The 22,534-nt window shown below is 35.7% G+C and overlaps 2 protein-coding genes and 1 long non-coding RNA gene across 4 annotated transcripts; 1 reads left to right on the forward strand and 2 right to left on the reverse strand.

Annotated features, from left to right (window-relative positions):
- Nucleotides 1–491: 491 nt before the first annotated feature.
- LOC121252256 (transcription factor TCP13-like) lies at nucleotides 492–3,405 on the reverse strand. 2 transcript variants are annotated; one of them, XM_041151813.1, is made up of 2 exons: nucleotides 2,377–3,405; nucleotides 492–2,073 (listed from the first exon to the last, which is right to left on the reverse strand). In XM_041151813.1, the coding sequence occupies exon 2, from the start codon at nucleotides 1,917–1,919 to the stop codon at nucleotides 831–833; it is 1,089 nt and encodes a 362-aa protein (XP_041007747.1). In that variant the 5' UTR covers nucleotides 1,920–2,073; nucleotides 2,377–3,405; the 3' UTR covers nucleotides 492–830. The 2 variants fall into 2 exon arrangements, with proteins under 2 accessions (XP_041007747.1, XP_041007746.1); XM_041151812.1 differs by having other exon boundaries at nucleotides 492–2,198.
- Nucleotides 3,406–3,846: 441 nt separating this feature from the next.
- Nucleotides 3,847–5,848, reverse strand: LOC121252356. Its single transcript, XR_005938196.1, has 3 exons — nucleotides 4,924–5,848; nucleotides 4,051–4,093; nucleotides 3,847–3,971 (listed from the first exon to the last, which is right to left on the reverse strand). It is a non-coding gene; the product is annotated as an uncharacterized LOC121252356 (long non-coding RNA).
- Nucleotides 5,849–12,669: 6,821 nt separating this feature from the next.
- Nucleotides 12,670–14,293, forward strand: LOC121252228 (phenolic glucoside malonyltransferase 1-like). The gene has a single exon (XM_041151763.1). It carries the CDS (start codon nucleotides 12,709–12,711, stop codon nucleotides 14,083–14,085), a length of 1,377 nt encoding a protein of 458 aa, XP_041007697.1. The 5' UTR covers nucleotides 12,670–12,708; the 3' UTR covers nucleotides 14,086–14,293.
- Nucleotides 14,294–22,534: the final 8,241 nt, after the last annotated feature.

The following is a 22,534-nucleotide window of genomic DNA, read 5'->3' on the forward strand; positions in this document are numbered from 1 at the left end:
AATCATCATCTTCCGCGGGTTTCTGAGTATTAATGGGTATTAATGCAGCAAACCCTTTGAAGACAATGCAACGCTCCGGCCACAATCCACATATATACTGTCTCCTCCGCCGCCCTAACTTGCTAGGGTTTTAGATAATTTAATTACTGCTTCGGGGAGAGAGAGAGAGAGAGAGAGAGAGAGGAAATGCATTACAGTACCGGGGTATTCTACATGACATTGCAGACATGAAAATTAGAAGTACTCAAAGTATAATGATAAGCCTCGTACGTATTACTATCTAATTGAATTGAGATGGAAAGAATCTTGTTTGTTTCATCTTAGTACTGTTGATTTAGCACAATATTGAGTCTATCACGCAAGAGTCTATATTATCAAATTCAACTTCAAATTTTTTAATTTTGGCTGTGATTTTTCTTCCTCTGTGCAGCACTTCACCTTCTCCTTGTGGTTCAAAAACAAAAAAGACCTTCTCTGTGGTCATGGAACTAAAAGTATGAACCATTACCAATCTATATATGGTGGTGTGTCCACCAATAAAAACTTTCTCGTACAGCAGCAAAAACTTAATTCCAAGTTTTTTCTAACACTTAAATTGAAAGTAATTGCATATGTGAAAATTAATAATCGAAACTATGAAGCAAGCTAACAAGGAATTTAAACATGCAATCAAAACTAAGAAAGATCGATGTCCGCACCAGACAGCAGAATCTCTTCTAATGCACCTTGCTTCCTTTGTGTTATTAAAGAAGATATCTGAGCCATGCCTAGCATGTTTCTTGAAACGAAGAGCAATCTTTCATTATGCATCATTTAGAAGGAAACTGATCTTAGTCTTCATTTGCCTGACTTCCACTGTTGTTTGGAGAGTGAAGAGGCTTAGGAGTACTCATACTGAAATAGAAGGGTCTTGTGGATTGGCTTATAGGGAAAACAGGTGGAGTGAAAGAATTTTGCAAAAGGTTATGCGAATTTGAGCTCGACATTTGAAAATGGTTAACTTGTCTCGGACCAATCTCCCCAGAAGCCATAGAATGCGAAGGGAAAAAAGGTTGTGTTGTTCCCGGAGGACATACCAAAATTTGAGACCCAGTTGGTAAAGACGACAAGGAAGGCAATGGCATGACACTACTGATATTATGTGTGTCTTCCGTTCGGTACGTGTATCCATGGCTTCCTGAATTAGATGGAGGAAAACTTGAGGGATCCCAATTGTGATAATTGTAGGGCATGGAACTATTCAGGAAACCAGCTGGTAAGGAAGATGAATTAACTCTCGGCAAGAAGTTATTTGATGGAAATTGTGCAGCATGACCTTCATTGCCTCCTAGTTTATCTTCTTCATTCCCTTTTGTCCAATTTTCTTTTGGATCGATTGTTTCTCTTGCAGATTCTTCTGATTGAGCCCCCGAAAGAGCATCCAAGCTCCAAAAGTTTGGTTTTGGTAATCGGCTAGAACCAGCTTCCCACTGAATTCCACTATTCATTTTAAACCCTTCGTCAGAATGAGAAGCACCAACTTCATTATGAAACGTTAACATTTGTGGATGATATAGGCCAATGTTCCCTGGTGGTATTCGCAGTGGCGGGAGTTCATCAATTTCATCTTTAGCGGCATTGAGCAACCAATCAATAACTTTGCTAGGCTGATTAAGCCCAAGCCTCTCTTGAAGATCATACAATTGAATAGCTGTAGGTACTGAAAGCCGCACCCGCCTGTCTCTCAATCCTCTTATGGTGCAAACTTTGCTATGCCTATCTTTTCCTCCAAAAGCACGAGACACCCGCACAATCCTTGGATCCTTCAATCTTAACCATGGTACTGTTGAACTTGATGAAGCCTTGGTGATTTTGTCATGATCACTTGAACTGCCTTCCTGCTTCTGTGGAAAATCCGCTTCTTTTGGACTTGTTATCATCTTATGTCTCCCATCATTGATTATTCAGCATATATAGATACTGGCCGCATGGTTAATCAGTAGATCTAGGTTACAGACTTCTTTTCTATTCCTCTATATGAGCGATTCCACTTTGAATTTCGTGTTCTTTTTTGTGACCTTCTGTGAAAGGATCCTTAAAAGAAGAATTAATAGATGAATCAAGAGGATCCAGATCATAAAAGGAAATGATTTCTGGCATGAAATACGATTCTTCTAAACTAGTCTAAAAGGCAGACCTGATCCTACTCGGATCAACAGCTGCAAAATAGGAAAGTATATATTAATAAAATCATTATCAAGAAATTAAAGCAACTATCTCATCGATGAATTAGCTAGCTCATGGTTAGATCTACATATATAGAAGAAAGATATCAGATATACTCTTGTTAATTGGAAAGATTCAAAATAAACTAGGTTTAGTATCAAGTGAACTCACATGAACACCGAATTTCTGCTTCTTGTAGCAGATCGATTCTGCAGGTAATTGACTGCATATATAAAGGTATTGGATTAATATGTAGTACTGCATGCACCTATGAACTTGTGCCTTCTCAAGTTGATAGCGAACTCAACCAAACTGGGTATACCTTTCAAGCCAGGTTAGAATTTGCTTTAATTGCAGAGAATAAACTGTTGAAGAAATTGAGCCAGATGAGAAAAAGAAGATGCTGGAATTCAACCGACCATGCAACTCCACGGAAAGAGAAAGCAAAGGCGCATATGAAACCACGTGGCACATCTTGCCATCGTTGAAATAAATGTGCTAGTTGATATATATCTAATGTCTTATCACTTTCTTGCATCATCGTCATGCATGATTGTCTCAACCAATTAGGGTTAGGGCTAAGTCTCCTCTGCAACATATCACTAATATAGGACATGTTAAATTTTAGGCAAATTGACATCTTTTAGCATGTTAGTATCGCTTGTACATGAGTCATGGGTTAATATTTTTTTACCGGGGACCAGGCTACACACATTTTGTAAAGTGGTGTGTCGTGCTTTATCGACAACTACAAAAGGTTTTGTGTCTGAATTGCTGTCACATGGGGCAATGAATGCACGCGGCCTGCTGTACCAAGGAGGAGGAGGAGTCCATGTGAGCGCGCAAAGTCTTGTAGCTGAAGTTTGCAATATTCCAATATCTGTCATGTATATCATGGCCTAATTTTCCTCTTATTGTATCATTAATAGAAATAACTCATGTAACATTGATCAATTGACATGCCCCGGCATAATAATATATAGAAGCAGTGATCATCATCACAGCTTGTTTAGACGTCATTATAAAGAAAAGGCATCCCATTATTTTTCAAAATGCATGGAAGTACTTGCACATAACACTTTTTGAAAAACTATACGTACGTTTGCATATGAAAATAGTTGAGGAAAGGAGGAGTTGGCCGCGCGCAATTGTTATAAAAGTACTACATGCCGCATGTGGTCTTATAGAGAGGATAATACATATATATATATACACACACATATATATATATACACACACACATATATATGTATATGTATGTATGCAGTTTAGGTTTCGCGTGGGAGAAGGTTTTAGAGACAAAAAGAAATCCACCATGACAAGTCAATTCATGGCTTAGAAAAGTTGTGGTCTATACTGTAAGAGCATTGTCATCTTGATGTGTATGAAAGCTACCTCAGACAAGTAGAAGCTATCTTATAGGTGCGAGGGACCAATATATTTTCTTTTCAATGAGTACCCGCTGAATAGAAAGAGGACCACACAGCTTTTCTGGAAAGAGATATGCAGAGAGCTGCAAGTTGAAGTCAGAACCTAGCTAGCTAATAGCTTTAACCCCGCAAAGGATAATTAGTCACTACGTACAGTACTCTTGATTTCTCTTAGAAATTGGTCACTAAACCATGTAAGATCGAGATAGATACATTATATAGACGTACGCAGTTTCTTTCTCATCTTTGGAAAAACATACGCATATATGCTTTCACCAATGCAAATGATTAAGCTTTCGCGGTTTTGGGAGGTACGTGGATTCCAACTTCAAAACCCTGGCATTTCTCCAAATAGATAGGCCTTTGATAAGAAACGAGAGCAGATCATATCCCATCATCAGTTCAAATACCATACCTGAATTGCTTTCTAAATTCTAGTTGATGTTTCCAAATGGATCCTGCATGCAAAGCGAACAAGTATATATTATATTAAGTACAAGCTTGTTGGGGGCAACAAAATTAAAGGAGATAGGCTAGTAGAAACATTGATCTCCTAATAATTCATATTAATTCGGAAAATACGTACGGAGAATTATTTCAAACCAAAATGTGAAATGAATAGCCCCCAACTCCAATTGCTTTACCTCTTAAATTTGGCCCGTAATATATATTATTAACGGCAAGATGTATATATAAAGGGATATCTACTTCCCTAGCTAGCATTTTACACAAAGAAAGATCAATTTATGCCTCCATATATATACATACATCTCAAGGGCTTTAAAAATGGACAAAATGCTCTGGATTGCTCCACTTATACACAGACACGAACACTTTAAAGAGAAGAACATAAAGCAAATGGAAAACCCTAAAACATTTTATTTTATATTGTTACTTCGACAAGCAAGAAAGTTAGCTTTCTTGTGAACATATATGTATGGCCAATTGCACCAACCTAGCTAGCTAAATATCCGATAGATATGATCTATATACAACATCTTACGTCTCTTTCGTATGAAACCAAAACCTTAATTTTTCTAAAGCCAAATGAAATTGGTAATTATTTTACAAAATAGTGTGATATACCTATATATAGCTAGTTTTCTGACGAAGCAAAACAAAAGGTACTGCAGATAAATTTACCGGAAAAGGAGTACTACAAGATAACAGAACTTTTAAAAAAAGAAGAAGTAATTCATTGAAATATTTTTTATTTCCTACTTTTTAAGGAAATCAAAAAAGAAAGAAGAAGAGGAAGAAGGAGAAAATGATGAAAACTGCCAAAGACCTTTATCACTTGTTTCTGCAAGTGCCTGAGAAAGAAGCTTCATGCAACTATCAGATCATCAGAGCTGGTTCTTCGGCATCTTCAATATTGATCCCTCCTACTTGATTCACACACACAGACACACAGCGAGAGGGAGAGAGAGAGAAGGCCATTCACTGCTTTAAATTATCATTAATTATTAGGAGGAAGCACAAATATGAGAGAAAACCTTAGGGTTTCATCTCTGTCATCTTAAAGACTCCAAACAAGCAGTGGTGGGCACCCCGAGAAGGCGCGACAGTGAGCTTTGCACAGTCTGAGAGACTGACTATAAAGGAGGTGCCATTGTTGCCGGTAAAAATGGTCCCTGGATATCAGACATGAGAAGCCTTTAATCAGCATAAGATTAATCTCTCTGACGACCTTTCTGAAATATGGTAGCAGGAGCAGGGACAGGGCAATATTACTACTCGGATAAACTAGTCTGGTATATGTGTATTTAAATAGAAGGATAAAAATGACAAATCATAGGATAAGTAGAATTTTTCATACATACATACATATACATATATATATATATATAGGAATATTGTTATCCCTTCGTTTAAATTGAGGCTTCGCCGTTTTCAACTGTCTTCTAATAATTAATATATATGTACTCTTGGACGTTGATCTTCTTATGGACAACTTCTATGCACATGTCATCCATGTAGTTTGACTCTGAAATATTGAATATTCTACCAAACTTGACACCTGAATGTGATCTTAAAGATAGAAACAAGATGATCAGGCGTGAACAGAAGATCATCATATGCAAACAACATGATAAAGATATATGACCTCACATGTAAGGGAAAAATTATTGTTGGTTCTAAAATTAATGGTCACTTGCGCTGCTCATCCGTCAGGCTCTCTTTGATACGCCTTTAAAACCCGCTGCCCTAATAACAATCCTTGGCCAGGGAGCCAGATGATAAATTTTCTAGAAATTCATGGAAATAGTTGGACTCTATAGTAAAAGACTGCTGGTTCCATCTGCCAATTGGACAAAAATATATCCGTTCCCCCCCTGGGGGACGCCCGCGGGCGCGCATTAATCTGATGCAAAATATGGCTTTTCAGTCAATAAAATATCTGTCACTTTCAATTTGGCGCGCAGATCAGCATTAATTAGATGTTATAAACTTATAAGTCTTCTTTCCTTCTATATATGTGTGTATATATATATATTTGAAAAATGAGGTCAAGCCTCTTTATTATTATAACCTCACTAGGTGGAGGAAAAACCATAATTACAACGGGTCATCTTAATCACAAATATAAGGAATATCCAAACAATCTAAACGAACAATTCCCCATACCTTTCCTTGCACCAAATCTTTACCTCTAAAATCAAAAGTTCTTCCTATCACTCATTCTTTCACCAAAAAATCTGCAGTCATGTTAGCTTCTCTAAAATTATGTTAAAAACAAATTTTGAGCATTTCTACTACTGTTTTAATCTCTTCCCAAAAATTCCAAAAAAACCAATATTTGCATATCCCGAAAGTTAGTCATACCATCAGGAATCAGATTCCACTAATACATCTCTCAACCCAAGAGATTGACACAAACGAAAATCATCCAAAAGAGCACGACACTCGGCAATAGTGTTCGTTGCATGCCCATAAAAATGTGCAAAACCCGCTATCACCTTCCCCCTTGAATCCCGAAGTATTCCCCCACCATCAAACCTCCCTGGATTTCCACACGATCCACCATCAATATTAAGTTTAATCCAACCTTTATCCGGTTGTGTCCAAGCTATTAATCTTGGCAACTTCCGACAAACAGGAACCATAGAAAAATTTCTGTCCCAAAAGCCATTATTTGCTATAGTGGGAAATGTGCAGTTCGGGTCTAAAGATTACACTGATATTGGTAATGCACATGCCGATGGTGTTGAGAGCATTGCTTTGAAGGGTGTTGGTGTTGCGGCTCCTGAAGATACTCATTCCGGAAATGAAGTAGGGATAAGACTAGGGACGATATGCAAAAGGACTACAGTACAAATTCAAAAATTCCAAAAAAGACAGATGGCATGTTTTTTAAAATGAGCTCCACTAGGGTGGTGATTCGCCCTTCTTAACTCAAATTATTATTAGTCCTATAATTTTTTGGAATATAAGAGGATTCAGAACTTCTCAATCGCGCTTGAGAAAGATCATTTCTAGGTATAGGCCTAATATTTTAGTTTTGGTTAAGCCCTTCTTGCTAGAGGACATAATTCTTAGTTGTTTGAGAAAGTCTACTTGTGATTATTTTCTTACAAATGAAGCATATGGTGGTAAAATCTAACTTTTGCGGAATTAGGCAGTATCAGTACTTTAGGTGGCAAGATCTAATCAATTTGTGATTGTGCAAGTTGAGGAGAACGGTCATGTTTTCATTCTCACTATTGTTTATGCTAAATGTAATCAACTAGAGGGGAAAATCCTTTGGGAGGATTTGGAGGCGAGTGGCAATGTTAACCTTCTGTGGCTTATTTATGGTGACTTTAATATCATTAAAGATGATTCCGAGAGAAAATATGGTCATCCTCATCAGTTTTCTGCGATGGAGGATTTTAATTTCTGTATTCAAAATTGTGACTTTCTGGAGATGTGTTCCAAAGGACCGAGGATGATTAGATGTAATGGCCAAGGCTGTTTGGCTCGAAGCTGGGCAAGGTTAGATAGATGTTTTATTGATTCTAACTTTCTTACTTGTTTTTCGAATTTTTTTATTAGGTTTTGGTGCACACTACTTCAGATCATTCTCCTTTACTGATACAAATGGGAGAGGACTCGTTCAGGTATGGGCCTAGCACGTTTAGATTTCAGTTCATGTGGACAGATCATATGAATTTTCTTCATCTCATGGGAGGAGTGTGAAAGCAAGAGTGTTTTGGTTTTGGGATTCATAAGTTATCTTTTTAAATTGAAAATGGCTAAGGTGGCTTTAAAGGAGTTGAATCAACGTGTTTTTGGCATAACTAATGTCATTATCCAGGAATTAGAGCAATGTATTAAAAGATTGGAAAACAATCTTCAAGGTTGCTTTAATTCTGAGGATGATAATGATCTCATGGTGTCTAAGATAAAACTTTTGACTTGGTTGGGTAGAGAGGAGACGAGACTTTCTCACATGGCTAAAAAAAAAATTGGTTGAAAGATGGGGATCAAAATTTAAAATTCTTTCAAACTATCTTGAATGCTAAGAAGTATAACTGGGTTAATGATATGTGTTTGGCCGATGGTACTTTGTTAAGTACTGCTGTTGATATTCATCATGCGGTTGTTGAGTATTTTCATCAATTTGTGGAGAATGGTAATAGTCGTGATTTGCCTAGTTTAAGTCTCTCATGTGATCTCCGCTGCTAATAATCTGCTCATTTATAAAGATCATTCTTTTGAAAAAAATAAGTATGCTCTTTTTTAGTATTCTCGTTGAGAGTAAACCTGGTCCAGATGGTTTTGGTTTTGGTTTTTTTTTCAGTTTTGTTGGGATTTAGTTAAAGAGGATTTATTGGAAGCTACTTCTGAGTAAATAAAAAATAAAAAAAATTACTGTTCTTGTTTCTCATCTTGTGCATGCTAATGATATTGTTATTGTTGCTAATAGTGGTCAGAAGTCTATGAGAGCTTTGATGGTTGGTAGACTGAAGGCTTGTGATTTTGGTAATTTAATTGAAAATTTTAAAAAGAAAATTGTAGGTGGAAAGATGAAATTGGTTTCTGCTGGTGGTAAAACTATTTTAATGTTGCGTCATGTTTTGTCTAGCATGACCACTCATCTTTTGTTTTATATATTCCTAATGTCGTGCTTAAGTCACTGAATAGGCTCCTGAGTTCTTTCTTTTAGGGTGAATCTGAAGGAAAATGTAAAAGGAACAAGGAAATGGGTGGCTTGGAATAATATTTGTAGACCTACTGAAGAAGGCAATTCAGGCATTCGGGATTTTGGGGATATTCAACGGGCCTTACATATGAAACTTGGTTGGCGCTTGATCTTGGGTAAATCTTTGTGAACAGATTTTTTTAGAAGCAAGTATGTTAGGGGTAATCATTTATTCCTCTTGGATCCTAACAAGGGTACTCGGTTTCAGAAGTCTATTGTTAAATGTATTTCGGAGGTCTTAGCTAATTCAAGATGGCTTGTGCGTGAGCGTAACATCTCTTTCTGGTATGACAATTGGGTGGAGGGTGGACCCCTAAAAGATCAATATCCAGTTATAGAGTATCCCTTGATTAAGATTAAACAATGTCGTATTAAGAATGAGTAGGATATCTCACGCTTGGAAAGGTTAGTGGGTCTACGAAAAGCTAATGATTTGTATCATTTTTTTACTAAGCGTAAGAAAGGTCAGGTTGTTCTTATTTGGAAAAAGGAAAGTGATGGGAATTTCACTATTAAAAGTGTTTGGTATTGTATTAGGGTTCAGGCGCCCCCTTTACCTTGGGCCCATTGGATTTGACATACTAACCTTCCTAAAATTTTTTTTATTATGATGTAGAAAGCTACTAATAATTATTTGGATGTGGATGCCAAGATTAAAATGGTTGGCATTCATAAGGCTTCAAAATGTAATTGTTCCTCTTCTGGGCATATCATGGATCTTAATCATATGATATTGCTAGACATATTTGGCGCCTGGTTTCGGTTCAGTTAGGTGTGCATATGAGTATTTTTCGTACTTGGGAGGAGCAAGTGAATTTTTGGTTTCATTGGAAATTCTACTAAGGTTTGGACTATTTTTGGTCTTTTTCCTTTCATTATTCTCTGGAAACTTTGGGATTGGCGTAATAAAGCCAGGTATGAAGGTAAGTGTGATACGGTTGATTCCGTTTGGCATGTCATTAAATTATGGAGCAGTTGAACATAAAAACTGTGAAGCTTCATACCAATTATATTGATATTTTAAAGAAGGTTGGATATTCTGGTGTTTTTACCTAAACCTAAGAAGGTATTTGTGGTAAAATGGATTAGGCCACAGCAAAATTTGGGTGAAGCTTAAGACGGATGGTAGAAGCTTAGGTGACCCAAGGTTGATAGGAGCTGGGGTGTTATTCGTGATGTTAGTGGTAACTTCCATGCGGTTTTTACTGTGTTTTTAGGCCATGATTCTAACAATTTTGCTGAAATTAGAAGTTTGTTGGAAGGGGTTAGGAGGTGCTGTTAGTTTAGTTTTTATCGAGTTCATATTGAGACAGATTCACAAATTCTTGTTAGCTGGCTTACTAAGGGAAATTGTAATATTTGGTATCTTGAAGATTTTTGGGTTGAGCTTCAGACTTGCCTGTGAAGCATGAATTATAGAGTGAGTTATGTGTTTCTTGAAGTAAATGTTGTGGCTGATTTTTTAGCTAAGTAGAGAGCTGATGGTTTAAACATGGACTAGATTAAAGAGAGAGATATGTTGCCAATAAGTTGAGAGGTCTTCTTTGGATGGACAGAATTGGAGTTCCTTGTTTGCGAACTTCATAGTGAGGTAATTGTTTAATTGAATCTATTTTTCTTTGATATTTTTCTTATTGGTGTGCGCTGACGTTTACTTGCACGTTGTTTTTCTTATTTTCTAAGGTCTGCATTATTGTTGATTTATCTGTAATCCTTGGATATTTGTATATTGGTTAAATGTTTTAGGTTTTTTTATGCCTGGATTTTGGTCCTTTATGATTATTTGTAATCTCCAAGTATTTGTTTGTAATCATGATTTTTCTCCTCGACAAGTGAGGAATATCAATAAATTTGAGATACAGTCCTCTTAAAAAAATAATTTTAAAACAAAAATAATTTTAAAAAATAATATTCTAATAATATTTTATTCAACTTTCAATTTTCATTTTATTTTAACTCATTATCCAAATCTCCTCATATTTCATGAATTTTGATACTTATCATCCAACACACCATAGGGCATACACTATATTTATTTTAAATTTTCTTTAATTTTATTTTTTTAAATTAATTAAATTATTCTATTTATCATCTATATATTATATATTTAGAGCATCCTCAATGGATTAGCTAAAAGTTAAATCCATTTAATATTTAACTATTAGAGAGCAAAATATGCTCACAATGAATTAGCTAAATTGGAATTTAGTTACAATGACTTTCAAAAGTTTTTCTAAATTTGAAGGTTACTGTACATATATCAAATATATATTTTATTAATTATTTTTCTCTCTCTTTCTTTTTATCACATATTTTATCATAATTGATATATTAATTTGAGTTGGTGATATATTAATTTAATTAGAATATGATTATTAATTAATATATAATAAGTAGAATAGTAAAATATGATAAAATTAAAAAAATTAAATATTTCTAAAATTATTAATTATTTATTACTATATAATGAATAAATAGATAATCTAATGTGAAGATTTGATGTGAATAACTAAAATTAAATTCATATTATATTATTTTATTGTTATATAATAAAAAAAAATTATTTTAATATAAAAATTTATGTAAATAAAATAGTTAAAAGTTAAATTTTTTTTATATTCATAAAAAATATCTTTTATGACGTAAAAATGATAGTAAAACTTTTCATGTTTAAAATTGTAAAATTCATCACCACAGGATAGGGACATGTGGAAAGTGGCGAAGGGAGGCCAGCCTCTACAGGCATAGGGACCAGTGCAAGCCTCGGGAACAGCAGTACCCTGAGCACATTGACATTGTCATGCAGGACCGCAGGATAAGATTCCATGTACCATATCCATTATCCACTCATGGATTAGCTTAAGAATATTTCGAAGGAAAGAAATGATAGGACTTGTTTGTATATATACTGTATAATTTTTAAAATTTTATTGTTATTTAAATATAAAATATTTTTTAACTTTAAATTTTTATTTCTCATATAATTATTGTCGAATTATTATTTAAATAAAAAAAATTAATATAAATCATGTAAATTTTACAATAAGAATTATACGAAAAAAAATGCTATAATCACTAAGGGTCCATTTGTTTTTAGAGATGAGATGAGATGAGATGAGATTAAAGTTAAAAAGTTGAATAAAATAATATTAGAATATATTTTTTAATATTATTTTTGTTTTAAGATTTAAAAAAGTTGAATTTTTTATTTTATTTTTTGTGAGAATTTAAGAAAGTTGTAATGATGAGGTGAGATGAGATGAGATATTTTTCGAAAACAAACAAGGCCTAAGAAAAGGTACCGATTACGTAATTTTTTTTAAATACTCTTAAAAAAAGATAAATACACATCATTTTTATAATATTTTATACATTAATCTTTTAAAATAAAAATTATTTTTCTAAACTAACTTATGAAATAACATAATTTTATTAAAATATTTTTAATTTATAACATATATTATTAAATATATTATAAAATATATTGCATCTATCATTTCTCTTCTCTTCAACGGAAGAGAAAGTAGTTGTTGAGCCACGTATTAACGTCGCATCAAATTATTAACCAGAAAAGCATCGCACTAAATTGTGTCGAACTAATTCCACAAGTTGGTGTGCTGGACTCGTTTGATCTAAAGATCAAACCCCACCTTAATTCATTTCATATTATTATTTTTTTTTAAAATTTTTATGTAAAATATAATAAATAATTTAATTTTTTAAAATTTAAAATAATATTCTTAAATTTTTATATAAAATATAATAAATAATTTAATTTTTATTTTATTATTTACAAATCGATCCAATTCATCTCGATGAACCAATCACTAAACTCGGGAGTACTAGCAGTTGTTGTGAGGAGCATAGGCATATGCATCTCCCTCCTTTATGGCAACCAAAAATTCAGTTAAAATACTTGAGGTTTGCGGGGTGTCTCCCCCACAGAAGACCCCTGTCTCGGCCATTCCAACCACTCGTCCTCTTACCTTCTTTGATCTACTCTGGCTAAGATTTGCTCCGGTTCAGCGTGTTTTCTTCTACGAAACCTCTCATACTGACTCACCTTTCCTGGATACCATTCTTCCAAAACTAAAAGATTCGCTCTCCCTCACCCTCCAACAATATCTTCCACTTGCCGGTACCCTCAAATGGCCGAAAGATTCGCACAAACCGATCATCAATTACACCGAGGGAGATGCAATTTCACTCTCTGTAGCTGAGTCTAACGCCAACTTCTACCATCTCTCTGGCGACAACTTTGTCGAAGCTGTCGAATACCATCCTCTCGTACCCCACTTGGCAACTTCCACCGAAGCTTGCTCGGTGTTAGCTTTACAAGTCACGACGTTCTCAAACTGCGGGTTTTGTATTGGAATCACCGCACACCATGCTGTTCTTGACGGGAGAAGTTCGACCATGTTTATGAAGTCATGGGCTCGCATATGCAAACTTGGAGGTAGAGATGCTCTGTACTTGGTGCCGGAGCTAACACCGTGCTATGACAGGATGGTCATCAAGGATCCGGTTGGGCTGGAAGCAATCTACCTGAACCAGTGGATGAACGAGAATGGTCCAAACAACAAGAGCTTAATGGTATGGGAACCAAAAACTCCACCAGATACGGTTCGAGGCACCTTCAAGTTGACTCGTGCCAACCTGGAAAAGCTCAGGCAATTGATCATGACAAGCATGCTGGAGGAGAAGAATAAACAAAAGCAACCATTGCACTTGTCGACGTATACACTAACTTGTGCCTACACGTTTGTTTGTCTTGCGAAGGCAGAACAACCAAGGGACACCAAATACTTTACTTGCTTTAGTGTGGACGCCAGGCATCGATTAGAGGATCCTATCCCTGGGACTTATTTTGGAAACTGCGTAGCAGGTCGTATAGCCACTTTAGAGGGAAACGAGCTTGCGGGAGAAGAGGGGATGGCGGTTGCGGTAAAGGCTATCAGCGAAGCAATCAGAAGTTTAGGTGATGGCGTCCTAAGTGGGGCCGAAAAATGGATTGAAATAGTGTTCGCTACAAAGAATGCAAGATTAATTGGCGTTGCGGGCGCACCTCGATTTGAGCTTTACAGTACTGATTTTGGGTGGGGAAAGCCAATGAAGGTGGACATGATATCCATAGATAAAACGGGGGCTATATCTCTTTCTGAAACTAGAGATGGTGCTGGAGAAGTCGAAGTAGGTTTGGTTTTGAAGAAACCTGAAATGGAAGTGTTTGCTTCACTTTTTGCCAAAGGTCTTGAAGGTCTGTAAAGCCACGTGATATATAGCAAATTGCAACTCCGGCCATTAACATCTATCATCATGTTCAGATGGAAGCTATGTGCCAATTAAGAATCAGGTAATTTCTTCTGTACCTTTTTTTATGGATATCTCATGATCTATTTAGTTGGATTGTACGTCAAACTTGTGAGATCTTTGGTTAATTTCTTCTATTGTTAGCTTTCTTCATTTCTGATTATTGATTTTTGTGCCGATCCATGATTCCTACGCTTGCTTGGAATATATTCCTAAATCTTATATGTCACGAGAAAGATATATTGTTCATAAAATTAATTCCCACTCATTTTATAAAAAATCTCAAAAGGAATGGGATAAATGGAGACATTGAACTCTTATTTCCAGCCAATTAATATAATCAAGAAATTTCAAGTCAGAAAATAGACCTGAATTTTTCAAATCTATTAATTGTTGCCTGTTGGGGACGCGATCGAGACCATCATATTTATGAGGTTGAAAAGTTGGATAAATTAAAAGATAAAATATTTTTACAATTTGTCTAATTGGCTTCATCATTCACAGCAAATGACATGAGTGCGTTTACTTTCTACGAGTTGGGTTTTCAGAGAGGAATAAATGCTATGGGTCCCCACCCATTGTTCAGGCTGTTTTTTTTTTATTTATTTTACTTGGTGATTAATAAAGTATTTTTTAATAATTTACTGAATTTCTTTAAAAAAATATTTAGAAGTATTAAAAATGCCTGAAAAAAAAAGAAAAAAAAAAAGGGTTGGAATACACTTCTAAGGACATCAAGACAATGTGTCGGTAGGCCTAGCGCGCATGACCTTTTCAGAGAAGCATGCATCACTTTAAGATTCCCCGATTCTTTGATCCTAGATCTCTCGCTTCTGGCATGACCCTGCCTTGTTTGACCTTAGCAAATTTTAATTTACATTCTGTTTTAGCCATGTTTCATCGCCAACGAAACTCGACTGCTAACCTACAACAAAGAAAGAGAGTGGCTTAGTGTGCCTGGTGCACTTCTGAAGCCTAAGTTAGAGATATATTTGTATTGTCTTGAGGGGTCAGAATATATTCCCTTAGGCTACTAACTTTGTCCCATATATAAAGGTCGATTGTTGCTAGTAATGATGGTTCAATCCTTCTCCAAATCTCAGGGTTTTGATTGTCAAATTCCTTAGATATGCTTTTAGAACGAAATGATTAATATATCGAGGATAAACATCTAGAATATCTCGTTATTTCCTTATGGATAAATATCTTTGATTTGTGACAATTACCATATTAATCTCATTGGATGGTATGATCTCATGGTAACAAGTGTACAGTGCAACTCCAGTTTTCTAACTTGTTGGGACCATCATATGGGCCTCTTACTCGATACAATGGGGACTGTCTAGTGGAGATGAAAAAGCCTCTCTAGTTACCGAGCAAATTCCCGCCACGCTGGCGTGGTAGGAATTTAAAGATTATGAACAATTCTTGCCAATCGCGTCATTGATTTTGATTGGTTATTCATGCTTTCACGTTGAGGGAGGTTGTAATGGCTTTGCGTTTGCACCTAGTCACATCACCAAATTGTGCAATCTGTACATAGTGGTTACGCTGTCAAATTGCATGCATTCTCCCTAGGGCATTTCAACAGTGGCGTTTCTTGTTATAAGTAGCCTTCTCCTCATTTATGTTGCACTTTTTCACTCCTGCTTACTCCTCTTCTACATTGTCCATACTTTTTATCAAAACCCAACTTCTTTTCCCTAGATCCCCTTATTTCCCTCAATGGCTTGTCAGAACACTTCTAGACTTTTTTTCTTGTGGATCTCCTCCTCCCCTCCGATGGGGTCTTCGTTGGCACCAAAGTCCTCCTCCACCCGCAATGTACCCTATTATGAAGGTTATGACTGGTCGTCTGTTTTTACCACAACCGATCTTAGGAAGTTGAGGGATTCATATGCAATCCCTGACTCAGTGATTCTTGAGGATTATCCCCAAGGGACAGTCAACGGCGACGCCTAGGGCTTTGTTGAGAAGATGGCCCTCGCGGTCTATTCCCTTTCCCATGGGTTACAGTTTCCTTTCTGTCGACCGTTGCACAACGTTCTTGATTATTTAAAGTTGGTGCTAGCTTATGAACTTCACTCTAACACCGGAGAATCCTTATGTATTGTTGTGTTGTGTGGAGAATGGTTTCGAACCTGTCAAAGAGGGATATCTTGACTTGATAGCCCGCGAGTTCTTTGCTACTCACTCAGTCAGGGCATTGGATGGCAACATTTGTAGCTTTCACTCCCACCATCGATATTGCATTCGCGCTCCGTCATTCGATTGCCATAAAGTGGCAGAAAAAGTTCTTTCTTATTTCTGGCCAAGGATGAGAGTTCCCTGATAAGGAAGCGAATAAGGTTGAGTTCTCAATTCGCGCCATTGAGAAAAAAGTCTGAAAAAAGTCAGATTTACAGTTTTCAAGCAACTCTCCTTCCCTCCATATTTGAGTTTCGCTGGAGGAGGAGGCCTCCTCCTCCCACCTTTCTTCCCTCATTTCTCTTTTCTCCTCCTCATTCTCCCTCCTCATTCCTTCATTTCTTAGTTTATTTTTCTTCCTTCAAGGCCGAAAAAGTTAGATCTACAGTTTTCAGGCAACTCTCGAGAAACACGCACAGCACAAGAAAACTCTCAGGCCACAAATCATTAGGAGGATAGTGGCGGTTTTGCTAAAATCACCGTGTGTGTTCCTCACGCATCATACTCGCCGAATCACCGAAATCACCACCACCAGATTTTTTAGAATTGACTTTCGTTGCTGAAAAGAGACAAGCTTGTTGCCTTCACGCGTCGTCAAAGTCTACCGGAATTGGTCAAAACTGTAATCCATCATTTCTCATTCTTGTTTTCCTCATTGTATAGTAAAAATAAAAAAAGGAGTTCGTATCTTCGATGGTTTGTCTGTATAGGTTGAGTCTTCCATTTCTATTAAGGGTGAGATTGAGTCTCTACTTAGGTAGAATGTTGTCTCTTGCACGTTTGTCTGTAGAGAGTATCAATAGAAATGAAGTCCAGACCAGTCCAGTAGTGTACTGCTAGAGCTCCAAATGGTTGATATTGGGATATTTCCACATGTATCTAGTCATACATGTAAATTTCTCTTGATAAATTAATGAATGATGACATTTTTCTTAAATATATATATAAATACATATACGGAAGATTTTGCGAATCAATATAAAAAAAAATATCGATGCTTTAATTATTTTTTTAAATTATTAATGAATTACATAATAATTGATATGGGAGTAGCCACGAGTTCCTAATCTCATGGTACATAAGTGATTTTCCTATCGAATGTAAATCAAATTCTTAAATAGGAGGGAACACAAAGAGGCATTCGGAGATTTTCATATCAACAATCTATGGTTTATAATTAGTACACAGTGAAGAAAAAAGGCCATAAACAGAGCAGCACCTTTGCGCTGAGCTAGCAAATGCACTTACTGATGCATTTGCAGTTCACTTTCTCTGCATTGTTGCATTATGAGCCAAGTTCACTTTCTCTGCATTGTTGCATTATGAGCCATGTATTGCTATCTATGCTCTCCTATCCTCTGTCGCATTGGACTTTGTCCTTTTTTCTAGGGCCTCTCCATGCTTTACACAAAGTCTAATGTATGGACATGTGACCGGAACAGCCCAGATCTTCGAAAGGCCCAAACAAGAAAGATAGTTAAGATAGGGGCTCAAACAAAGAGCGGTGTTACAGTCATTGAAAATGTGTCTAGAATAAGATCACCGAATAATATATTTCAGTTTTTTATTTTTATTTTCTTTATTTTCATGTATTTTTTTAATCATTATAAATATTTTTAAAAAAAATTACAACATCATTAAAAAATAATTTCTTAATTACTAATTAAAAAAAAAAACTCATTCAGGATACTATTTGGATCCCAAATTCGAGACTCAAAGCATTTCTGTCAAACAAAAGACAACAAACTCATGACCCTCAATATTAGGTCATTTCAGCCTACACATAAATGGTTTTTTTTTTTTTGAGTTGGGGCGGGGGGAGATTTTCGAACTCTAGACCTCCATTTTAAAGGTTGTGATTATATCAATCAGGTCACATGTCTTTGACATACGTAAATGGTATTTTTATCATGTAATATAAAAATTATTTTTTAGGATGCTTTCAAATCCCGTACTAAATTTGATTAATTAATCCCCACTTACCAGTTTCAAAAATTATTATTTTTCATAATTTTTACTAGTTTCGAAACTCTTATTTTCATGATCTTTCTTTTTTTTTTTTTTTTTTTTTTTTTTTTTTTGTCTAATTTGTTTATATCATCGTCATGATAGGTGAAGAAGTCATTATTCATGAATTGATAGAGTGATAGAGACGATGACAACAAGCGGCATGCCAGGTCAATATTTCATGCATTTGGCTGGTGGATCTACTTAACTGGTGGCGAGGACGTTTACCCACGATTGGGTCTATTCAACAGGCTGCTCAGCTCGATGAAGATTCCCTGCCTTGTTTGACCTTAGCAAATTTAAATTTACAATCTTGAAATAGAAAATTTCCGCGTAAACCCTTTATAATAGAGTGAGTCCAACTAAAAAACATAATTTTCTTTATACTTTTTTAATATGAAATTCACTATTTTACAAGTGCTTATGTGAGATTTATTTATTTATTTAAAACTTATACAAATCATTTTTTCTGTAAAGATTCTTGCTAATCCGTGCCTTATATAACGAAGAAAATGACAATATCAGTTCAATAATTGAAGAAAAAGTAGTCAAATTCTGGCTAATCGTGGCATACCTTGCAAATATTTTATAACTTGATTGTGTAATTTTTCAAGGAAATAATTTGATTTATCATAATATAAAATTAATGATAGTTGGAGGATGAAAATGATATTTTTCACTTAAATATTATCTTTTCACAACAATAATGATATATATCTATCATTCTTCTCTTGATCAATAAATTAAAACAAAACAAAAGCACCTCAAGCAGTATTAGCGAAAGGCTATTTATCTTTATCTGAATATTTAGAGACATTAATGTAAGATTCTCGGAAAAGTTTTTGAGAAGTTTGAGAAATGTGCTCTTGAAGATCATGAGATAATTTATGAGGGGGTTTGGAAAATGGTGAGACCTATTGAAAGAAAATTTCAATGAGATCATTAAAAAAAGAGCTTATTTTTTGTTAGTTTTATTGATGACATTATTTTTGGTTAGTTATTTGTTACGAATTGAGTACAGTCTTGTTGCAACTGATCATTTCTTATCAAAATAGTATATTCTTATCACAAATATTTATTCTCATCTCAAATAATTTGTCACAAATAATTATTTTTCTTATAATAATGTGTTTTAAAAGGTTGCTTATGAAAATGCCAACTTTTCATTTTCACGTGAGTACCAAATATATATAGAAAAATATGTAAATATAAAAATATATATATATATATATATATATTGTAACACCCCGGTCTCAGATGGGTCGAAGAGTTATTTCTAGTCACTTAAAATCATATCTAACTGTTTACCAAAATAATTAACTAAGAACGCCACAAAGTCTCAAAAAAAGTGTCAACCTCTCACATACCACGTCATCAGAACACGATAAATTTATTGAATAATATTCTTCGATAACCATGACATCTTTTTGTACTTAATCCACTATACTTAAATAATCTTGTCATACTCCATAATCTTGATCCTCAACTGAAACATTCAAATCATCTGAAAGATATTATGGAGATAAGGGATAAGTTATCAACAACTCAGTAAGCAGAGAACATATACTAGTATGCAAAAATGAACATTTACTGAATTCAAAATGCATAACAAAACATTTACTATCAAAATGCATAATCAAAATATTTACTTTCAGAATGTAGAATCAAAACTTGTTTTCAAAATATCAGATCGAAACTTTCAAAACATTCTTATTCAAAAATCTTTTGGCATATCATAATCTGAGACATCATCGTCATATCATATTAGAGCATCACATCAGGACAGAAACCATGTTTAATCCCCGTGGTAGGATTATAAACCATTATTATACCCGTAGTGGGGCCTTATACTACTATATACCATGGCAAGGCTATATACCACTATTATACTCGTGGCAGAACCGTATATTACTTTTATCTGTAGTAGGGCCTTAACGGAACATGTCAGAAACAAATTACAACAGATACAAATATAGAATCAGAAAGTCATGTCAAAGGTTTTTAGATGTCGCATCATACCAAAACAAAGTATTGAATAGATTTAGATCATTTCACATATTCAAAAACATATTCACTTACTCAATGCAAAACTTTTCAGATCTCATATTTGTTTTTTCTCTCACAGTTCAGAAACATAATGTTAAAATTACCTTTTGTTTACACTAGTCATGACAGAAAATACTTTCTTTTTATACAAAATTTCATAACTAATGCAGAACACATGACTGAGATTGGTTTCACATTTCTTTTCAAAAGATATCATGCACATTTTCAAAAAATCAACCTCAATCTTTTCTTTTATGTAAAGTCTAGTATAAGAGTTCCGCTTACTTGAAATTTTTATCTTTTTTGAATTTTACAACAACAGTGTCAAATGAATATCAATCGTTACCTATAAAATAGACAAGTAACTTAAATCTCTAATTAAACACATAATTTGATATTTAAGCCTAAAAAACTAAAATATGTAACCTATTTTTCCTAAAATCTAAAATTCTCGTAACTCTAATATATCATCACTTCTTGAATTCATCAATATCCACTTAACTTCTCTGACTAATACATTAAAATCTAAATTATTTCTATAAAATAAAGTGTATGGCTACATAAGTACCCAATCAAAACTAAGCCCATGTAAAAATACACCTTCACTTAATATTCACTTAACATAATTTTAACTAAATCACAAGTCTACTTAACATCAAGTCCAACTTAAAATACATGTCCAAAATTTAAAAAGTCAAGCCTAGCCCCAATTTTGCCAAGGCATTCCTATTAAGAGCAATAATGTAAAAACATTTAAAAGGGTTTGAGGTTCTTTACGAATAATCAAATGACCAAAGGAAATACTAGGGAGATCATGTCCATTAGGTTTAAAGCAAGCTAAAAGCTATTTTTCAAAGAGTTAAAGACATATACTTGTTTCTGGAGAAAGAAAAAAAAAACGAGAGAGAAAGAGGCTTAATGCCGGGAGGAGGAGATTACCGAGAGGCAAATGCGACGGAGATTTGGGCGAAGTTGGGTGGCTGAGCACTGAGAGAAAGCTGGAGAAAGTGATGAGAGAGAGAGAGAGAGAGAGAGAGAGAGAGAGAGAGAAGGAGCACAACGTGAGGGGAAGAGGAAGATTATCTAGAGAAAAATGGTGGACTTGGGGTGGAATGAGGTGCTCGATGACACTTTTGTGCAAGTGGCGACGACGTGGAGGGGGGCTGGCGAAGTGCGGTGGCTTCCCGAGATGTAGTGGTTGCTGGTTTGTGGGGGAAATTAAATACCCTATTTTGGTGCGGTGCAAATAGAGGTCATGCAAGTGGCGTTGGATGGTGGCTTGGTGGCGTAGGGGCAGTGCTGCAGAGAAGTTTGATGTTGCATCGAGTAGGGGTGCTACCTGCCCCTACGGGACGGGGCCACCCTTTCCCCGTCCCCTACCCCCGCATGGATTAGGGTGGTGAATTTTTTCCATCAACTCGCCCCCATTCATGCGGGGGCGGGGTAACCCATCCATTACATGGAGTGCATGGGTGGATCTCCATTTGTTCGTTCCCCCGCCCCTCCCCAACTACTCTACCCTCTGTGAAGCTCACAAACGTGTTGGTGTCGTATGAAAGAAACAACTCCACAACTCACAAGCAAAACAAAAAGCTTCAAGAATACGAGTTGATCATAGTAAAAGGCTAGCCTTTCCAATTAAAAGAGAGACTACAAACGAACCTGGTTGTTGGTTGCTGTTTGTATCAAGGGAAAGTGATTGAAAGTGATGAAATGGTGTGCAGCACCTCAACACTAAATGGTGCGCAACACCCTGACTTAAACGGCAGCTTTTACCTAGGTAAGAGATTGCTCCACGACGTCGTATCCTCTGGACTCTTCTTCTTCAAACTTAATCACTTCGCAACACACACACACACACACTTCAACAGATCCTCCAGAGTCCAGAAGCCTTTTCTCAGTTCTCAAGTCCTTGTCTTTCTTCTTCATCCCTTATGTCGAAACCCTAACAAATCAGAATGATAGTGGGAGAGAGATAGAGAGAGAAGAGGGGCAAAGGCTACGATGTCTTGAAGTAGGTGCAAACTTAGTCTGGGAGAGAGATCGACAGAGAAGCCTCAAAGATTCGAGAACAAAAATGAGAAAACTACTGAAGAATGGGGATAAGGGGGTTTTCCCCTTATATATGCGGGGGTGGGGCAGGGTAATCTCAGGGCGGGGGCCA

This window comes from Juglans microcarpa x Juglans regia, chromosome 2S (genome assembly GCF_004785595.1).
Source record: "Juglans microcarpa x Juglans regia isolate MS1-56 chromosome 2S, Jm3101_v1.0, whole genome shotgun sequence".
Classification (NCBI taxonomy): Eukaryota; Viridiplantae; Streptophyta; class Magnoliopsida; order Fagales; family Juglandaceae; genus Juglans; species Juglans microcarpa x Juglans regia.